This window comes from Alligator mississippiensis, chromosome 2 (genome assembly GCF_030867095.1).
Source record: "Alligator mississippiensis isolate rAllMis1 chromosome 2, rAllMis1, whole genome shotgun sequence".
NCBI classification, from domain to species: Eukaryota; Metazoa; Chordata; order Crocodylia; family Alligatoridae; genus Alligator; species Alligator mississippiensis.
Window position 1 is genome coordinate 100,881,132 of NC_081825.1, and position 19,607 is coordinate 100,900,738.

General features: G+C 39.8%; 1 protein-coding gene across 7 annotated transcripts in view; it reads left to right on the forward strand.

Moving 5' to 3' along the window:
- The window catches only part of ZNF827 (zinc finger protein 827), a 159,082-nt gene that overhangs the window by 60,241 nt on the left and 79,234 nt on the right, over positions 1-19,607 (forward strand). For all 7 annotated transcript variants that reach the window (XR_002088380.2, XM_019481519.2, XM_059722006.1 and 4 more), the window contains exon 5: positions 8,844-9,077. Coding sequence is in view for 6 of the 7 variants with exons in the window: in XM_019481519.2 (XP_019337064.2) it covers positions 8,844-9,077 (234 nt within the window). In the remaining variant the exon portion in view is untranslated. The remainder of the gene's footprint in view (positions 1-8,843; positions 9,078-19,607) is intronic.

The following is a 19,607-nucleotide window of genomic DNA, read 5'->3' on the forward strand; positions in this document are numbered from 1 at the left end:
TCCATTGTACTGAATAGTAAATAATAGAGCTCATGATGGCTTCTTACGGCATGAATGAGAGCAGAAAGCAAGAGAAGGGGAAAAGCCTGCTCACTGAAAAAGCACACAACATTTTGATCTGTCACTTTCTACGTAATATTTGATGAGAAGCTGTTTATTGTTTGGCAGATAGTCATGCTTTCAATGACTGATCTATTGGCATCAGAAAGAGAATGCAACTGTATGTTACTCATGCAAAAGGCCCATGCATTTATTTTATGGTGACTTACTAAAGGTCTTGAAACCTGACTTGTATGCACTGTTACCTAGCAACATGTTATAAAGTCACTGGGGAGTGAGATGTATCTGTAATTTTGTGTGTGTGCATATTTGGATGAAAATGTACTGCCACAATCACCAAGTTTACTACACTAGGAAGAAGATGTTACGTTAAGTTATGTTAGAAGGAAAGGAACCTGTTTTCCAAGGAGCCTTACATTTTGGGGCAGAATTTATGGTTCTATATGTTCAACTGCTGCTATTACCTATGCAGTGTGCCACAGAATAATAGCAGTAGAGGGGTTTTTTTGTTTAGCAGCTTTGCTAAATATTAGCTATGGTTTTGCTAACTGTTTCCAGGTTTTTAACTTACCATGCTGAACCCAATCCTTTTGATTTGCTCCTTTTAGACTCTGGTTCAGTCTATTAAAACTTCTATTATTAGATTTACCTTTTCAAGAAATTACATATTTCCACTTTTCAAATTGCACATGCCAGACACTTGCCATAGAGAAAATCAGACTGGAGGTGACTCTGTAAGATTTTCTTAAATAAAAGATAAAAACCTAGTTAACAAATTTTAAATCCAAAAAAAACTTTAAACCCCCCCCCAAAGCACGAAACAGATTGCGAAATACTTTCCCAGTTTTTGTCCATATTCAACAATTCTTGCTAGCATTCCTTTAAAGTGCTTCCAAGTATTTTATTTAAATTGGAGAGGCTTATAGATTATATTGGTTATTAGTTACTGAGGATGAACAAACAGCCTATGTATATTTGTTGTAGCCCTGATCCACCCTATTATCAAAGTATGGACTTAACTTTTCCCCTATTTAAATTAATCTACTCACATGCTTCAAGTTATGCATGAACTGAAGTGTTTTGCTGGATCAGGGCAACGAGTTTTCTGCTCCTGTGCATCAATTCTGTATAGAACTGTATTTGTGTGTTAATCTGCAGAGTGCTTTCTTCTGTTTTGAAAGGTTTCAGCATTAGAAATTTCAAAAAATGTATCCGTTTAAAATATTTAGCCCTTCCACTCATTTTTTAAATTTGCTTCCTTTTGTTATAAAACAGGGTTTTCTCTCATTAAGCCAAATTACCATGGCCAGCATAGTATAATAAAACTGTTACTGCACTAGTGTTATGTGTAGAATTTACTTTCATAATGTTTTAAAATAAATGAGTCCCATTGAAATAAATGTGATTCTAGCACTATTGATTTCAAAGGGACTTTGTGTGGAAACGATAATTGTAAAGCACACTTTATTCGCTCCCTCCTTCCCTCTCTCTTCCATTTCTGTTGCTCTGTACAACATCTCTTTACAGCCTTTTGTCGCATACTTTCAGTTGTACACTGCTTCTACTGTTCTTTTTATGTTGTCTGAATTACTCATGTGATAACACTTTAATATGGAATAAGGCTAACAGGACCACATATAGTGTGTGGCTAGCTGCAAACTATGTTTAATGGGATAGAAAAAAAGATAACCTTTCTAATTCATGACTGATGTCAGAGCCATACAAAAATACAAATTGTATGTTTTTTGGAAATAATACCATGTTGGGATTTTGCTAACTGGCCAAAAACCACTTTATACTCTGAGATCATGTTTCCTGAGCTGAGTTCATTTGTGGAAAAAATGAAGTCCTAAATCAGCTGACTGCCACAAACAATACATATGTAGGTAAATCGCAATATTAGATATTAAGATTATTCATATTTCATGGACCCTTGAAACTTGTGGGGGTCAAGCAAGCAATATGAAATGCTGCAAAGCTTGTCATCAGCAGTGCTGAACTGGCTAGTTCGGAGATTCTTCAAAAGGCTATTTTTTAAATAGTATAAAAAGTAGGCCCAATTACATTTTTATAATTGTTATATTTCTTTAGCAGTTTCAAATAAAAGAATATGCCGCATATATTTTAAGTCAATAGTTTATGTCAAAGTGGGAGATTTCAGTTAGAATATATTAGCACATAAGACTGGCAGTTTATTGACCAAAGGTCTGATATTGCTCTTAGGGTAGGCCAGTGGTTTTCAACCTTTTTTCATTTGCGGACCTCTAAACATTTTTAAAAGGAGGTGCAGACCCTTTTGGAAATTTCAAATGGAGGTGTAGCCCCCTTTGAATTGTAAGTGGATATTCACACACTTTTGATTGATCGTAGTTGTCTTAAACATAGTCTGCAGACTCCCAGTGATCCATAGACCACAAGTTGAAAAACACTGGTGTGGACTTCTGATGCCATCAGGATACTTCTTTGAATTATCTCTTCAGATTCAGAATTTCACCAGGACTCTTACTTGAAAGTAAAACTCAAAAAGGCCATTAACATAGTTAATTGAAACTTAAGCAAATAAAAGCTTTTAATCATCTTTGCCTCTGATACATCATCAGTTTCCCCTTCCCTTTGCCGATTGGTTGTGAGTTTTTTTGGCATCATTCAAATCAAATATCACATATCTTACACCTCCCTGAAACACCTAAAATTTAGCCAGAAGTAGCACTGTAAACTCTCATCTGCTGCAGTCACATGAATTTCAGTGTAGAAAACTACTTCCCAATGTCACTTGTCCCAGTATACATAAGGAAACATATATACCTGTGATTCTAGAGAGTGTATTTTCAATCTAGATTTAAAATTAACATAAGTTCTATTAACAAAAACAAATACAATGATAATTCTGTTTCTCCTGTCATGACTCCTGCCTAGAGCAATGGCCCATAATTTATGGGCCTGTCTGTCAAATCCACTGGATTGTTCATTCAATTTGTTTTCAATAAAGTTCCCCTTACCAGCATTTTAAGCCAACCTTCCCTTTTACAGTCTGTGCTTTTATGGGGGAGAGCAGGGATTTCCACTCCTTTTTCCTCTGTGACAGCAGAGCCTTTTGCAAGGAATTATTTCCTATCAGAAACAAATTTAACTTCATTTCTTCCCACCCATAGCTTTGTCCTTATCTGCCGTGGAGGGGAGAGTCTTTGCAAATGATCTTGCCACATGGTGGTAAGAAGCCAGGACTTTGCTGCATACGAGATTGAGGATATACCAGAGAGTTCAACACGGTGGTTCAGGCAAACTGACTTGCTTCCATTCAGGGCCATTCCATTGCAAGCAGCACTCTACTTGACTGGCAAACAGTTTGGCATACCCTTAAGGACAGTAGCAGAGGTGAACCATGCAAGCCTTCAGCTTAGCAGAACATTTATGTAACGGTAAAGACAGCAAATGTGTCCTGGCTCATTCAGTAGGCTCCACAAAAATGAGCCTCCCCCCATTTTTCTGCATATTTCTTCCTATGACAAGTCACATGCATACTCCACACTCTCTTCTGGATTGATTGTTCACTAGCTGGTTAAAACCCAGTCAGAAAAGGAGAAAGGGAACTTCTTGTAGCAGTATTTGTATATAAACTACTAATGCTCCATGTTTTTCTTAAAGCTCAGATCCCTCCCAAGCATATTTATCCTTCAGTTCAAGGGAGCTTTAAGAGAAAGCAGGCTAGTTAGCTGTCCTTTTTCCAAACCTTTTACTATTCCCAACCTTATAATATTACAAAATAAAATTATTTTCAGAGCTATGAACTTTAACAGTCCTTATAAGTCCTTGAACAGTTGGGGAGTTTAGTAGCAGCATCCTTTCCTTTTAAACCTTTTCTACCCTGTAATGTCATTGCCTAGGTTGGGGCTGTCCAACTTCGAGGCAGCCAGGAGCCACATAAGGTGAGGGCCACAGACCCAGGACCAATGCCCATCCAGGATTCCCCATGCTATTTGGGCAGTCCAGCAACCATCCCCCCACCTCGCTCCCTGCCATGCACAAAACCCAGCAGCTTGTCTCCCTGCTCTCCTGGCCATAAGCACTGCGTGGGCACCTTCAAAGTTCACTGCTGTGCAACAGTCTGGTCCCTTTCCCCTGTCCTGCTCCCAGTCCAAGGGGGTAGGGACAGGAAATAGAAGTCAAAGGAGGAATGGGGAACCCAAAGAACCCAGATGCCATAGCAGGACCAATAGAAACTAATTCACCAATTCTTCCTCTTGCAGAGGGTACAGATTTTTCTCTTGTTCCTGGCTATCCTCAAGCATAAGCCGTGGTCTCCATAGAGGTTACCAGAGTTCATCTCTCTGGTTTTTTTCTCCCACCTTTCTATTACTATAGCAAAAAATGGCCAGTAAAAGACAAATCAGTTGTACCTTTACTGACCTCAGCTTCCTTTTGGATGTGAAGGTCCAGTAACAAAAAGGGGTTTCTTCAAATATAGTAAATATGATTAATCTAAATCCCTTGGCTGTTCCCAGTCTCCAGTGCCCAGAAACTCTCATCTGGGGCGTTAGTGTTTATTGAGTCATTCAGATGTTCTAACCTCAGTCCTACCCAGGCTAAAGTGCTGTTCCTCTTGTTTTCCTGCCATAAAAGTCACAGTGGAGTTCCCTATGGAAAGGTTTTGTCTCTCATCTGCCAAGTTCTGGGAGGAAGTTATTTAAGTTCAGGTCTCAGTACTTGCTGTCATTCAACTTCTTCCATGGAGTCTTTGGTTGCATCTTGCTGTCACATGTCTCTTGTATTTTGTGACAACTAATAAGACAGTTTTGTATTATTCTGATGTAATATGGGGACAGAGTCATTTGTTACAACTACTTTGAACCATGGTGGGTTTATTTGCTCTCTGTTGATCTTTTTTCTTGTGGCCTTCAGTTCAGCAGAAAGGTTAAGTGCTTGGGGATTCTTTTACTGTCTTAAATTCTTCCTTTCAATTATCTAGTAGATGGACCACTGGCTAGTACTTCATTGTGCCCAACGTATAACACTGAGCTTCACTTGGAGCTGTCTGTGACTTTTCTTTTTTTCAATCATAGGCATTTTGACCACTTAGAAATACACAGAAAGTAAACTGGTCAGCAGCTTCTGTCAAAACCTTTCAGCTTAGTGGTGGAAGCCCAAGGCTTTTTCTTGTGGTGTCTGGCAGTTTCAGGAAAGTGCGTCATTATCTTTAAAGATCTACTTTGCCAAGTGGATCAAATGGTCCCGTTTTCAAGAAAGATAAAACTCAGCAATCTGGAAATCTTTGGGTCTTATTCTGTTAGTAATTCATAATGTAATGAATGAAGAAACATTGGCCCTCTGAAAAAAAGCTGCTGCTTGCTGATCAATACATTTTTTCTATGCATTACACAATTGAACTGCTATCTTCTTCGGATTCAATCTACAGGCAACATATCCTTCAGTTTGTTCTCATTGTATTTCAGGATGAAGGTAAGCTAATACAAGTTAATTATATATGTGTATGTAATTTTTTGTGTGTAAATAGAGAACATTATTCATTCTGGAAATAAATAATTGTGTAGTTCAAAGCTATTTGAATAGACTTAAATTCTCTTTAATCCTAGGCTGGTTCTAATTTGTAAAAGGTTTTTCAGTTGTCTTTTTTTATTTGACCCACAGTCACCTTTATTTGCAATGGCTTTTGTTAGGCCTGCTCGCTGTTTCTCCCAGTCTGCTTTGTGATTTGTCACTGTTTGCTATTTCTCATGTATTATGAATCCTCTCCAGAGTTCTGGATCTAAGACAGGAGTGATATAAAATTAGTTTGTTTGCCTGTAATTTTAATTTATCTTAGTATGGATCCACTGTTGTATAGATCCACTTCCTTATGCTTACATACTGCCCTGTGTAGGCTTGATTTACCTTAGAAATACCCTTTTGTGCTGGTTTAGTTGAACTGTTTCTGGTTTTGGTTTTTGGAGGCTTTTTCTGCTTTTTTTTTTTGTAGCCAGATCTGAACAAAAAATTATCCGTTCAACTAAACTATGTATGTTGATACTTTTATATTGGGGTAGGTTAAACTGATGTAAGCCAGGTGTTTAATTTGGACACAGTTGCAGTGGGTTAGCTGCTCTTGTATATGTGTTACCATTACACCTTTATTTTAAAACAGTGCAACTTTATGCATAGATGAGGCCTATGAGTTTCCCTTTCCTGTATTGCTTTCCTGAGCAATAAAAAAGCTAACACTGGTAACATTCAAATGAGAATATTCATTTGTTGCCTTTACTTGTCTCAGTCACCTTCTATTTCCTTTATTTCCTGCAAATTAACACCTACTAAGATGACTGGGGCAATTCGTACCTTGTGGAGCTACTGTTCTTGGCTCTCTGAAGCCTGTAGCAGGGAGCTATGCACTGATTATCTTCTGTTTGTATTCTGAGGTTACCTTCTGTCCACATTTTTTATTCTTCATACCCATAAGAGCTAGAAAGATTTTTTTTTTCCTTATTTAAAATGGCAGTTGAGAGTCTGCAGCATCTTTCCAAGCTATACCACCACCTGCTGGCCCAGTTTGAGCCCTAGAATAAATTAGCTTGTGTAGAGGTGGGGTGCGAGAGACAGTGAGGCAGATGACTCAGGCCTGGACAAGAGATGGTAGAAGTGTTCTATGTGGAACTTACTGCTGATGAAAAATCACTATGGGAACTATAACTTGCATTTTGGTGAATTTGAAATTTTGTCTGGGAGCATAAATGCTAATCATGCATACTAACAAGAACACATTTAAGCCTATTTAATTCCTTAAGAGAGAACAGTGGATATACATTGAAACGTACATGTTGATTCAGTATGCACAATTTGTGCCACTTCCTGAAATCCTGTTCTTTCAGAGGATCTGGCCAACTAGCAAGCCAGCCTGAAAGTACAGGTCCCCCAGAGCCAAACCAAGCAGCCCTGTAATGTAAACAGCAGGGCTTCAAGTTTTGCGGTAGAAGCTAATGCAATCTTTCTAAAAACAGGTAGCAGTTCAGGATTTGAATGTGAGCTCAGTTTAAAAATGGGAAGTAAAAGTTGAACCAGCTCACTGCCAGAATTTTCATTATCTTCCATTGTTTCCAGTGGGCCAGGCTGCCTTCCTGGAAGGCATCAGAAAAGGTGGAGGTGCTGGTGATGGGAGCAGTTAAGAGGGGTAACGTGTTAGGAAATGAGTGAGGAAGCTATGAGAAGCTAAAGGAATGGTAGAAGGCATAAGGCAGATTGAATTGGGTTTCTGAGAAGCACTAAGAGGGGAAGAAGGGGACTGAAGAGAGCAGGAAATTAACTGAGGGTGTGCCACGAAATGCGGTGTGGCAGAGAGGGAGAATGTGGTAGGAAGGAAAGAAAAGTATGGGGACTGTGTGTATGAGTGTAGAGGAGATGTAGAGAGCATGGAATGGGAATGGGGTCAGCTGCCTAGTCTGTTCTTAGGCAGGTGAGAAATTAGCAAGGGATAGCTTGGGGTTGCTTCTCTGGCTCCTGGGGTTTGCTGAGCTAAGGGGAGTCCTTTGCCATAAGGACATGTATTTCTATGTTGTATTTCTGTTTAAAGTGACATTTTGAAAGCCAATTGGAGGCATCGAGTTTCTCCTAAAGGATAAGAATCAAAAGAGAGGTTGAAAATGCTACTTTTACAAAAAAAACCCTCATGATTGAAGCCATTTTCATAACTTTTTGGTGGGGGACTAACTCATGAATTTTGAATGTTTGGCATTTAAGTGTTAAGTAGCATTCAGGTCCCTGATTGCAGCCAGATGTTCACATTCAGTGCCAGAGATCCAGCAGCATCATCTGATAATTAAAGAACTATTTCATTTACCAGTGTATTTGTGTGCCCAGCATAAGCCGGACACCAAGGTTTCAGAAACCTGTTTGGGGAAGGAACAGTTGGTTCTGTAAGTCTTTTAAAGGATGTTAAAAAAAAAAAGGCTCTTTTTTGACTCGGGGCTTGAAATAATATTCTAACAGAATCGTCAAAATATTGTGATTGTATGGGCTTATTTTTCTTGAAGTGTTGGGCGGCCTCTAAAAATCCTAACATTCACCTTGCTAAAATAATTAAAACCCATCATTAATTGAGTAACTTAATCATCTGTCCTCTTTATTTCCTTTTGCCTCCCCTATCATGCCCTCCTCCCTTATATCTTTTATTTCTTATCTCTTTTCTATGCTCTTTCTCGCTAGTAGCTTGATAAGTTAATGCTGATGTCCTGTGCCAAATTGCCCATTATGTAGAATGCTTGCCTTAGATGTCCATCAAGCCTGTGGACAAAGTACAAACCAGCTTGAATAGCCAGGCTGTAGCTGAGGACAGGGGCAGGAAGAAAGAAGGGAGGAACAGAAGATGCAAATTTCCTTGAGATTCAATGCTCTGACCTTATGTGTCCCAATATGTTATTTTATATCAGTGTTTCCCAACCAACATGCCACGGCACAAAAGTATGCCGTCAGAAATTAACAGGTGTGCCGCAGAATTTTGCAATGGCAATGAGTTACCATAGGTATGAGGATGGGGAATGCCTTTACAGGTGTGCCACAGAAATTTATTAATGTAAGTGCCTTGGGCTGGAAAAGTTGGGAAACACTGCTTTATACAAAAAGTGGAAGTGGTGCCTGCCTATCTCCTTGGTCTTTTAAAATTAGTGTTTTATATGCTAGTGTCCAATACCTGCTCCAGCCTTTCTCGGGTTATGTGGTTTGTTCCTGTTACTGGCTGCTGTATGATTATACATTACACACCTCATTAAGTCTCGCTTTCTTTTTTATTCCTTTGACAGCTGCAAATCAAAAAGAGCCCTTGACTCCTAAATTTAAAGTGAAAGACGAGCCTAAGGATGAAGAAACTGCAAGTTCAACCTTGTCTCAGTCCAGCTATGCGTTCAGCCAGGGATCTGAAGCCTCAGCCCCAAGCCTCCCTGAGGAGAAACTCAAGCCACAGGAAGTGCAGGCAAATGTGTTAAGGCAGGACATGTCAGTCAAGGCAGCGTCTGAGCTCCTTATGAAGCTCTCAGGTAGTAACTAATTTAAAAATATTCAGCCTCTTAAATTTTCCATGTATGCTAGCAGGGATACTTTGAAGAAGGAATGTGTGGCATCAGTTACAATTGAAGGAGCAGTGAAGATATCCACTCATCCACAGCTATATATAAGGTTCCTATCATCCTATTGCAGTGCAGAGATTTAAATGGCCTGCACGTTAATTGTTATAAAATAAGCCAAAAGAACTGATGGCTTAAATGTTGAAATAGGTTTAAAACATACCAACATATCCTTATACTTAATTTATTCGTATCTGTTTGTCTCTCTGTGACTATCATTAGAATGTATATGCTTGTCCTGAAATATGCATGAAATATATACCGACATAGCCTTATCAGTTATAGATATTTTGAGCTTTTTCTTTAGTATCCTAAATTGTAAGACTGTTGTTGAAAAGAGACTGCAAGTTTGGACAGGCTTTCTGCTGTTTTCCAAACCGTTTAAACTTGATTCTTTTGCCTTACATTATCTCTCCATATGCAGAGTAGGAATATAAACTCCGGCCATACATTGGATTTTGTGTGTGCATGTGTGTGCGTGTGAATACATATACAAAGTTGTAGGAGGACTTAAGAAAAAAACCATGCTTGTTTTTATTATGGGGTTTTTTTGGTGCAAGTATTGTGAATAAAGGGATCAATCTGGCTGTTTTGGATCCTCTGTGCTGGTAACAGGTACTTTAAGCTTTTAATAAGCTTCAATTTCAGTGAACTCAGAATCCCACCTACATTTATGTGACTTTCATGATGAATTAATGATTTATATCTAGAATACAAAAATATAAGCATTAATTTAATGTAATTTTTTTGAGGGGAGGGCAGGATTCCCTACAGAGCACCAAATAATACTAAGTACATTTTTTATTGATTAGCATGCTGTCATAGCCAGTGGGGTGGCATTTTGAATAGAAATAGACAGCACTCCAACTGCAGCATTCTGGTAACAGAGCTCTCCACTTCTCTGGATATTAACTGGTGGTTTTCCTGTTTACCTTCACCCTTGTGTGTGCATGTGTGGATAGCTCTCTAATCTAATTCCTCTGGAGGTATTATGAACCGTGCCTGAGAAACTTGAATAGTAACAACGCTAACCTGAAATCCTGTCTTATGTTAAAACACAAGTTGGTACTGTTTTGTATATTAGGTTAGAATATGCCTGCTTGAAATATCTATTGACCTGCTCCACATCTGCTACTCTAAAGAAATTTTCAGAGACTATATATAAAATCTTACATCAGTCTTCAGTCACTTTCATTTGAGAACTCCTTGTGATTAAAGGCTGTAGGAAAGAAAGGCATTAGCAAAGCGCTTCTGTGATCTTTTTAGCAATTCAGCAAAAATTGCTGATTATGGTATTTCTGGCTGATCAATACATTAGAAAGTAAGGAATTAATTGGGATTTACTTACAAATACTGCCTTGTAGCAGTTGATATTCCTGAGTTAGCCAGCGGGTGGGGTTACACTAACCTTGATTTATATGTTGGTGATGGCTAAACTGTTCAGTTTTCCCATTTGACAGAAGTTGCAGGGGCTTTGGGGAGCATTAGGATAGAGTTCAGGGTGGGACTGGTCAAATAATATTGTTCTGAAAAGCCTTTTCAGTGTTTCTAAGACTGTTTAATTTCTTGATTTAATTAAGATATAATAGTTTGAGATGATTATTGAGTTTCCCACCTCATCTAATTAATTCTGCGCTACGTTTAAGTGATTGGAATTTTCAGCAGCTTTAAAATAATTTCAAAATGAAGCAATATCCTTTTTTTTGCTGTTGGAAAGACCAAGGATTTGTGGGAATGGGTATCATTGGTTAGTCTCGTACTCCTGGGATGGAAAAGTCTGTTATCAAGTCCACTTTCTAGGCATGGTATATTCTACAAATAGGTGTAAAACAAGTCTTTCGATAGAGTGTACTTGCCTGGTAAAGAATGTGTGGATAATACTTGTTTTTTGTTGAATGCTGTTTGTGCTGCAGTGGGCAAAAAACCTATACTACACACAGTTCTCTGCAAGTCTCACTTACACAGTAAGAAGAGCAGCCAGGATCATACTGCAAACACGTGCTCCCATCAGCCTATTTACATAAACAGTAATATTGCCAATATTTTTAATACTTATTGTAACATTTCATACAGTTTTGTGAGAAATCCAAATAAAGTTATGTTTTTTCAAATGCCAATCAACTGCCTTTCCTATAATCTTATCCATTCTGTAATATAGAAAAGCAGCTGGGCATCCCTAAAAAGCCAAACTTGGTTAGTGAGAAAAGTACACTATGCTTACCTCAGTTTGGTGTACCCAGTCTCACTGCAGGCATCCCTTGGAAATTTCAATCACATTGCAATCTGTTTAGTTAATTTTCTAATATTACACTCTAAAAACTTCTTTCTGTTGAAGTAGTGGAGGTATTGGTATGTTTTGTTAATATATAATCTTTCAAGAGCATTGAATACTTTCCTTTTTTGCACAGAGTGGTATGCATCAGGAGAAGTTTTAAAACTTTTTCTCTTTAGGCAACCTTCATTTCCTTGTTACCTGAATCATCTTGTCAGATAAAGTTTGCTTATTGTTTAATAAGCACATGAGTTTGCTTGCCAGTAAAACACGCATGAAAACAAGGTCCTTTAGATGTTTAAAAGGCATGATTTTACATCTCTTTTGGAGACAGTTTGGTTCAGTGCATTGGGGGCCTGACTGGAAGTGTCAGTGAACTTTTGCTTTTGCCACAGACTTGATTTGTGCTCTTGGACATCAACCTTCTCTGTCTCCTGCTTCCCATGTGTAAAGTGGCTAATAATGCATAGCCATCATTGTGAGCTCTATTGCTGAATGGGATAAGTATTACTTATTATTATTTAGTTTAGCTTATAGGTTGCCCAAAGTAAGTTGATGCAGTGTGAGGCTGGTTGGTTTATTCAAAGAAAGAATGCACAGTAAGGTGTGATAAAGTTGGGATGGAGAAAAAAGAGCTAGTTTTTCTGTTAGACATTTATTCAGAAAAAAGCAACTCCTGCATTTTTGATAAACAAAAATCAGACACATAATGATATTAGGTATATGGTGTCTGAGAAACACCCATGAATTACAAGATAGGGTGGAATTGTACACACATAATTAATGGTGTATGATGGCTTTATTCTTTTTGACAGGCTTCCTTGTCCTCACTCCCATTAATAAGAAAATTGTTTATACTGGAATAAACCCCTTCTTGAGTTAAACAGAACACAGGACTGAAAGGGACCTCCTGGGTAATCTAGTTCAGGGCTCTGTATCATGTCATATGCTCAAGTCATATAATCTGTTCACACATTATCTCCATCTAAAATGAGGTAGGTTTTTTTTGCCTCTACCTCCTGTTAGGAGGCTGTTCCAGAACAACATTCCAGTGATGGTTAAAACCTTCATTGAATTTCCAGCCTATATGACCTGTATGACCTGTTTGTTCCCATTTGTTTTTGTGCCGACCTTATGCTTTAGCTTAAATAGTTCTTCTCTCTCCTGGGCATTTATCCCCCACGATGCATTTATAAAAAACAATCCTATCTTCTTTCAGTCTTTAGTCTCTTCTTCTGTGACGTTTACGCCATTCCATTGATCACCCTACTAGCTCTTCTCAGTACCTGTTCCACCTTGAACTCATCTTCCATGAATATGAATGATCAGAATTGCATACAGCATTCCAAATGAGGTCTTACTAGGACCTCTTACAAAGGTATTAATACATCCTTGTCTTCACAGGAAATTCCTTGCTGTGCGGGCCGGGAGCGATCCGGGCCCTTTTTCGCGCCGTGCGGGCTGTGGCCAGCAGCCCAGACACACTGGGTCAGAGAAGACAGGCGACACGCTAGAATTAGGCACGGACTCGTAATGTTTGATTCAAGATTGTTTACTTACACTGAAGATGGTCGCGGTGTAGGCTGGACAGTTTCCCAGGCACAGCTCCGCTTAAATCCTCATTTGAGGACTCGGACAATATTCGGATCTCTCCCACGGAGTTGTCAAGGCTCCGTGGATCCTTTTGCGCACAGGGAAGAGGGATACATCAAAGATTGCGCTCGGTGACGGGGAGAGGCTAGAGGCTGATCAGACCCCTGTTGCCTGCTTGAAATGCGCTGGGTCCGATAGGCTCCGCAGTGCTTAGAGATCTTCACACAGTGTGAAGTCTCCTCCTCCTGGTGTTCGTAGAGTCCTCCAACTTGGGCGGAAACCACTCAGGCTTTTTATACAGCTAACAAGCCAATCACTAGCCGCCACGTGTGAATAATTTAACGCAAGCCAATAATGGGGCTCGAATTATAATACAAATGGCGGGAACTCTTTGCAAAGTGCATTTCTGTGCTGCAAAGAAGAAATGCACACTGCAAAGAAAGCTACAAATTGGCGGGAAAATAATTCAGTGGTGCCAAAGCACACACAAAACAAAAATCACACCCTTGGGTTGTGACACTTGCCTGTCCTGTCTTAGGTTCACATTTGCTTTTGTCATGGCCATATGACAATGGCAGCTCATAGGCTGTTCTGTGAAAGATTAATAGCACACGTGTTTCTTCTCCACTCTCTCTTCCAACTAATAAATACTATGCTTATAGTGGAAATTCTTTGAAGTTCCTTGGTGCCGTGACCTTGCATTTTGTGCTATTAGATTTCATCCCATTTCTGTTACTCCAGTAATCAAGGTTATCTAGTTCTTCTTGTATAACCTTCCAACCCTCCCCTTTATTGACAGTATCTCCCAGCTTTGTGTGATCAGCTACTTTCATGAGAACACTCCTACTTTTTGTACCAAGGTCATTAATAATAGTGGTCCCAAGACTGGTTCTTGAAGAACTGAACTAGTAAGCTCTCCTCTAGCTGACGGTTACTATTTCAGCACAATCCACTGTCTTCTCCTTTAGCCCTGTATTTTTTACCCACTTTACAATTCTTGCGATAATTTGCATCTTCTTATGCAGAACTAATTTTTAGTGGGTATCATATCACATGCTTTACTAAAGTTGGGATAGATAAATTAAATACACCACATTTCTCTTCTCTGAAAAAATCAGTTATCTAGGGCCTTGTCACGTTACATTTATGATGTGCTAACTGCACTTAATGAGCATTCAAGCAATAAAATGTGTGCTAATTGTCATTGTAGTGTAGCAAAGCTAGGACTTTTCCAACAAGAAGTATCTCCAAATTGTATACCCAACGCATGTTGAGCACATCTTAACATCTGACTGCTCCACTAGTTTACAGAGTGATGTTGTAGCTGTGATGGTCCAGAAATTATGCTAGGGGCAATCATTTCTTAGGGTGATCTCTTTTATTGTACCAACTATATATATGAGATAAAGTTAGGCAAGCTTCAAATGTAAGATTCTTCATCAGGTCTCTGGTTACAGCATTACAAGCACATGTCTGTCTTACAGAACAGCCATTCTCTCTCTGACCTTACTAGTCTCGTACTCAAGTGAAATCTACCTAACACCTTTAAAAAGTGAACTTGGGAACAAAAAATCACAAGCTGGCTAGACACTAAGAAGTAATGACTAAATACTGATATCAGGTTTATGGCACATTATAATTTGTCCAACTCCTGAATTCTTTCTACACAAGGAAGGTGAGATTGACCCTCCTTCCTTTTGTATAGGCCTTGATCTCGCAGTAATCAGCTTCTTTTCTTCTGCCAGTTGTGTGCCTGCTCCCCCAGAGAATTTCTCTCAGCCCTTCCCCACTCCTGTGCTTTGCTAGGTTGTGCCTGGCTTCTTATCGTCAGAGACCTGATGAAGAATGTCTTGCATTTGATAGCTTGTCTAACTTTATTCCAATACGTAGTTAGTTTAGTAAAAGAGATTGCCCTCCAAAGTCCTTGCCTCTCACATTATCTAGTTAAAGCACGGGGATAGGAGCCCAGTTTTTCCTAGGTTCCATCCTCATTTTTGCATTGACTCATTGAAACTCAGAAGTGTTGTGAGGTTCATTTGAAATGTTTCAAGGCACTTAATATCTTCTGAAGGCACTGTAAAGTACAAACGTTTGTTCTTTGTTTGCTGTTTTGCCAGAAAATGAATTAAATATCTGGGGGCCCTTAACTGAATGCTGGCCCTAAATGCTTCCTAGCTATTAATTGGTAAAACCTCTGAATATACTGCAAAAGTTTGTCAAAACCAATTTTGCTAACTCTTATTGAACTATATTTCAAGCAGAAAATGGTCTTGGGGCTGCTATTTGTTAAGAAATGATTCCACTTGCTGAATCCGATTCATAGTGGAAGTGAACTCTCTGTGGATCTTTCTGTTGATGTTTTTGGGGACTCTTGGTTTATTTTATTATTACTGCATTGAATAAAATGTATTTCACTACAATACTACCAGAAACAGAAGTTATCATATACTTCTTCCGACATCTACTTATGATAGTAGACATTACATCCATTAGTTCTGGATACAGCAACATAAGATTGTTGTAACAATCTTAAGAGTTAGATTACTTTTGTTTTACAGCTTTCATACTTTTTATTGGTTTCTATCAAACTGATACTTCTTGGGAACCTCTAACTTTTCATGAAAAACCCTGTTTGGTGATTTGCTAAATAATCTTTGTCAATATGCAAAGTAATATTCTTAGGGTATGACTGCTTAAATAATTTATCAGGACCACAATGGAAGCTAGGATGTGAATCTAAGAGTATGTTAGTTATACTGCAGTAATTGTTTGTGTGCATGCTATTACCCCAGAGTAAATGTGAGATAGTTCTCTGCTTTCATTGACTGAGGAGCAAGCTACTGCCCACCACAGAGCAAATGTATATATGGGCAGTTCTCTCAGTGTAGCTGACATGCTATAATTCCCATCTTTGCTTACCTCGCATTAACATTTTTTGTATAGCGATGCTTTAGTTTAAAGAGAGACGGGCAATTTTAAAAATCACCTATTAATCTATAACACCCATATGATCAACTATCTAGATACCTTAGTGTGAGGGTATCCTGGCAAGGGAGCTGGGGGGATGGGGTAGGAGCTCTTTCCTTCATACTTTGGATCTCTTCATGAGGCTTTGGAAGCAGCAAGTGCATCACCCTTCTTTAGGAGCTCAGTATATAAGAAGCATTTGACCAAGACTTTCTGCAGGACCTAGGGAGAATTCAGAAGACAAACAATCAATAAAAGATGACAGCTTTGAGGAAGGACAAAACTGAAACCTAGTAGTAGCAGGAGCCATCCAGGCTCCGGAAGACATGGGGGTGCAGGGGCAGAAAAATGTCAGTGGAAGCTGGAGGAGTCGGCAGTGCTGAGCTACAGCATGTATTTTCAGGAGACATGGCTCCTCCCAACCTCCTCATGCAGGCCTCTCCAAGGACCTAGAAGAACAGGATGGGATGGAGAAAATTGAAGTAGACACTATATTAAAAATAGAAATATAATGATACAATAGAAGACGAATCTTCTTTCTAAATCTCATATGATAAAAATATAAAATTGAGCTAGTGTTGATGAGTTTATAGTACAACAGAAATCTGATAACACTTGTGTCTGCATGCTTTTAGAAGTTTGAAACAATTCAAAAATACTTTCTTTTTTAAGTCTCTGCCAACTTTCAGTGTCTGAATCCTGAATATAAAGATTTTTAGGTCCTTCCTTTTTAGGACTTGATTCCAACAGTCCGGGAGAATCAATTTTGTTTCCTTTTAGTGGTCTTTGGACCAGGCCTCTTAGTCACCTAGGTGGAAGTAACAATGAGGATTTAGGTTTGTCTTTTTCCCACAAATGTAAAAAACCCCCACACATTTATTAAATCACAAGAAGAATGTAAACAAATCCAGGAGGGAAGATCTGAATGTAGTCTTTGTGAAGGGCGAACAGAACAGCTAAGCATGAGCCACCTTTCCTTTGGATTGGCAGATACCAAACATTAAAATCACTATCTACCTAGGCCAGGAGTGGGCAAAATGAGGCCCAGGGGCTGGATGTGGCCCGCCAGACCATTCAATCCAGCCCATGGGGCCCCTAAAAATTTTAGAAAATTAATATTTATGTCCCCTGGGCTGCCTGTCATGTGGCCCTCGGTGGCTTGCAAAAAGTAAGTGGCTCTCTGCCCAAAATATTTCCCCGCCCCGGACCTAGGCAGAGATACCATCTACTTGTGAGACAGATGTAAGTCTTTTGGTCCCACAAAATCTAATAGATCTAGGAGATATCTCTCTTCTCCTGTCTCCCCAGTCAAAACAGCCAAATATATTTACCTCCAAATTGCAAAATAATGTGGAACATATGGAAACTTGAATGCAGTTCTATCTTGACCCACAAGAAAACAGAAGTCGGTGTTTAGTCAGTATAGCAATGTCATTCATCAGGATTCTCACACAGATGTGATTTTCGAAGAACAAGAACCGAATTCAACCCAAACCCTGTTCTCCAGTTAGTAAGAGATAGCAACTTGCTGTAGGCTATAGCAGGAGAAAGTCACAAACAGATTGGCAGCTGCAGGAGCCTATGCCAGTTGCTCAGTAATGCAAACCACATTGAAAATAATAATGTAACAATTCGCAATGTAGTTATCACAGTTGTGTAAGTTAGGGGTTCCATATACGGGAGTAAGCTAAGTGTGCTTTGTTGTTACTGGTTACGTGTTGTATGAATTTGTATAAAAGTACATGTAAGGTGCCTGCTCTTTGCAGTGGGGCTGCTGGACGGACAAACCCTGTTGCATTTCTTGCTGATTACCAGAAGGCTGAAGTGCTGTAACATCACAGTATCTGCTAATAAAGATACCTGAGTGCTGACTCTTGATCTTTGAGCCTGTGATCTGTGTTCTGGTAGCAGGTTGTCACAGGGAAGCGAAGCAATCAACATTTGCTACATAAGGAGGAGAATCTGAATGGCCTTTGGTCCTCCTGTGGGATAAGCCTCATGGGTGTGTCTCTTTCCTTCCCAATAAGATGTCTTCTTACTGCCAGGGAAGCTGTCAGTAGCCTAGCCACATAGCATGTCAGGCTATGATTGTTCAGAGGAAGCCCCCAGCATCCATTCAGGCAGACTTTAAAATAATGGTGACTTTGGCTGAGTGCTGGGATCAGACATGGGGCAACCTCAGGGTCTAGGACAAAACTGCCACCTGTCTGGTGGCTGAGGGCAGTTCCATGGTGGTGTGATTGGGATCCGAGGAATTTTATGCCCATTTCAAATATCGTGCATCCTGTCGTGGCAGATGTATGTGGCAAAATCACGATGTTTGGAATAAGGCTCAGAATTTCTTAGATCTCAATCATGCCACTGTGGAGCTGCTCCCAGCCTGATCCTGCGGACCAGACCGGTGGTAGTTCTGTCCTGGACCCCTGGTTTGCCGCATGTCCAATCCCAGCACTCAGCTAGGTGGATCAGGCATGGACAGCCTGATCCCGAGAACAATCAGCAATTGTCAGTGTTAGGACTGTGGCAGCCCCCAGCCAAGTTCCAGACTGTTAGCATCAGGATGATGGGGCATACCACACACTCCGTTTACAGTGCCATACAAACCAGCCACAAAGATGTTCAGTATTTTTGTTAAATATATTTGTGGCTGTTTTGCCATTTTACAGTCCTATAAATGTGATGAACTTGTGGCATGTTGCTATTTATGGCATGATTAGCATGTTAGTCGCACCATAAATGTAATATATGCCAGCCCCCAGGGAAGCATGCTTCTCCACGCCAGCTACTGTCACCTTGCCTTGTATGAAGGGCCTGGAGGCTAAGGAAGACAGATGACATGAATTCCTCTCAGCAGGGCATCTGGAAAAAGTGACACTTTGCTGACATCTCTTTGAAGTCTGTGAGATCAGAATTTTTTATACAGAGGCCAAAGAGGCACTAGTTGGAAAAGTTCATAGTCATAAAGGGGTAAAAGCTTATAAATCACAATAGAATAGAGCTTCAAATTTAGTGGATGTTAAAAGATAATATATCTTTAAATAGGTTAGATGAGATATTTTAATTGACCTCGCCTTTTTATGTAAGAGTAATCTTGACATCTAATGAAAAACATATTAATTTAAAAGGTGAGGTAATTTGGTGTAATAACAAATGGTAACATCTACAGTCTACTGTCATGACCCAAAGGTCTGATTTTTGTGTGTGTGCTTTGGCACTGAGAATTATCCCCGTGGGTTTGCAACTTCGTTGCGCGGAGGAGTTCTGCTGTGCAGAGAACCCGCGTGCAGGGAAGTTTTCCCGCCACTTTGCAGCGATCTTTGCAGGGTGCATTTCCTTTGCAGCACAGAAATGCACGGTGCAAAGGTTTCCCGCTCGTCGTATGCAAATTTGTGCCCCGCAATTGGCTAGTTCTAAATTATTCACATGTGGCGGCTAGTGATTGGCCTGCTAGCCATATAAGAGGCTTGAGCAGTTTCCGCCCAAGCCGAAGAGGACTCCGCATCCATCTCGTGGGGACTCTGGGTGTGCGCGGCAGGGTAATAGAAACCCTGTGTGTCGCTCAGAGGAGTTTGGCGGCCTGATCCACCGCCCACCTCTTCCCGTCCTCGAAC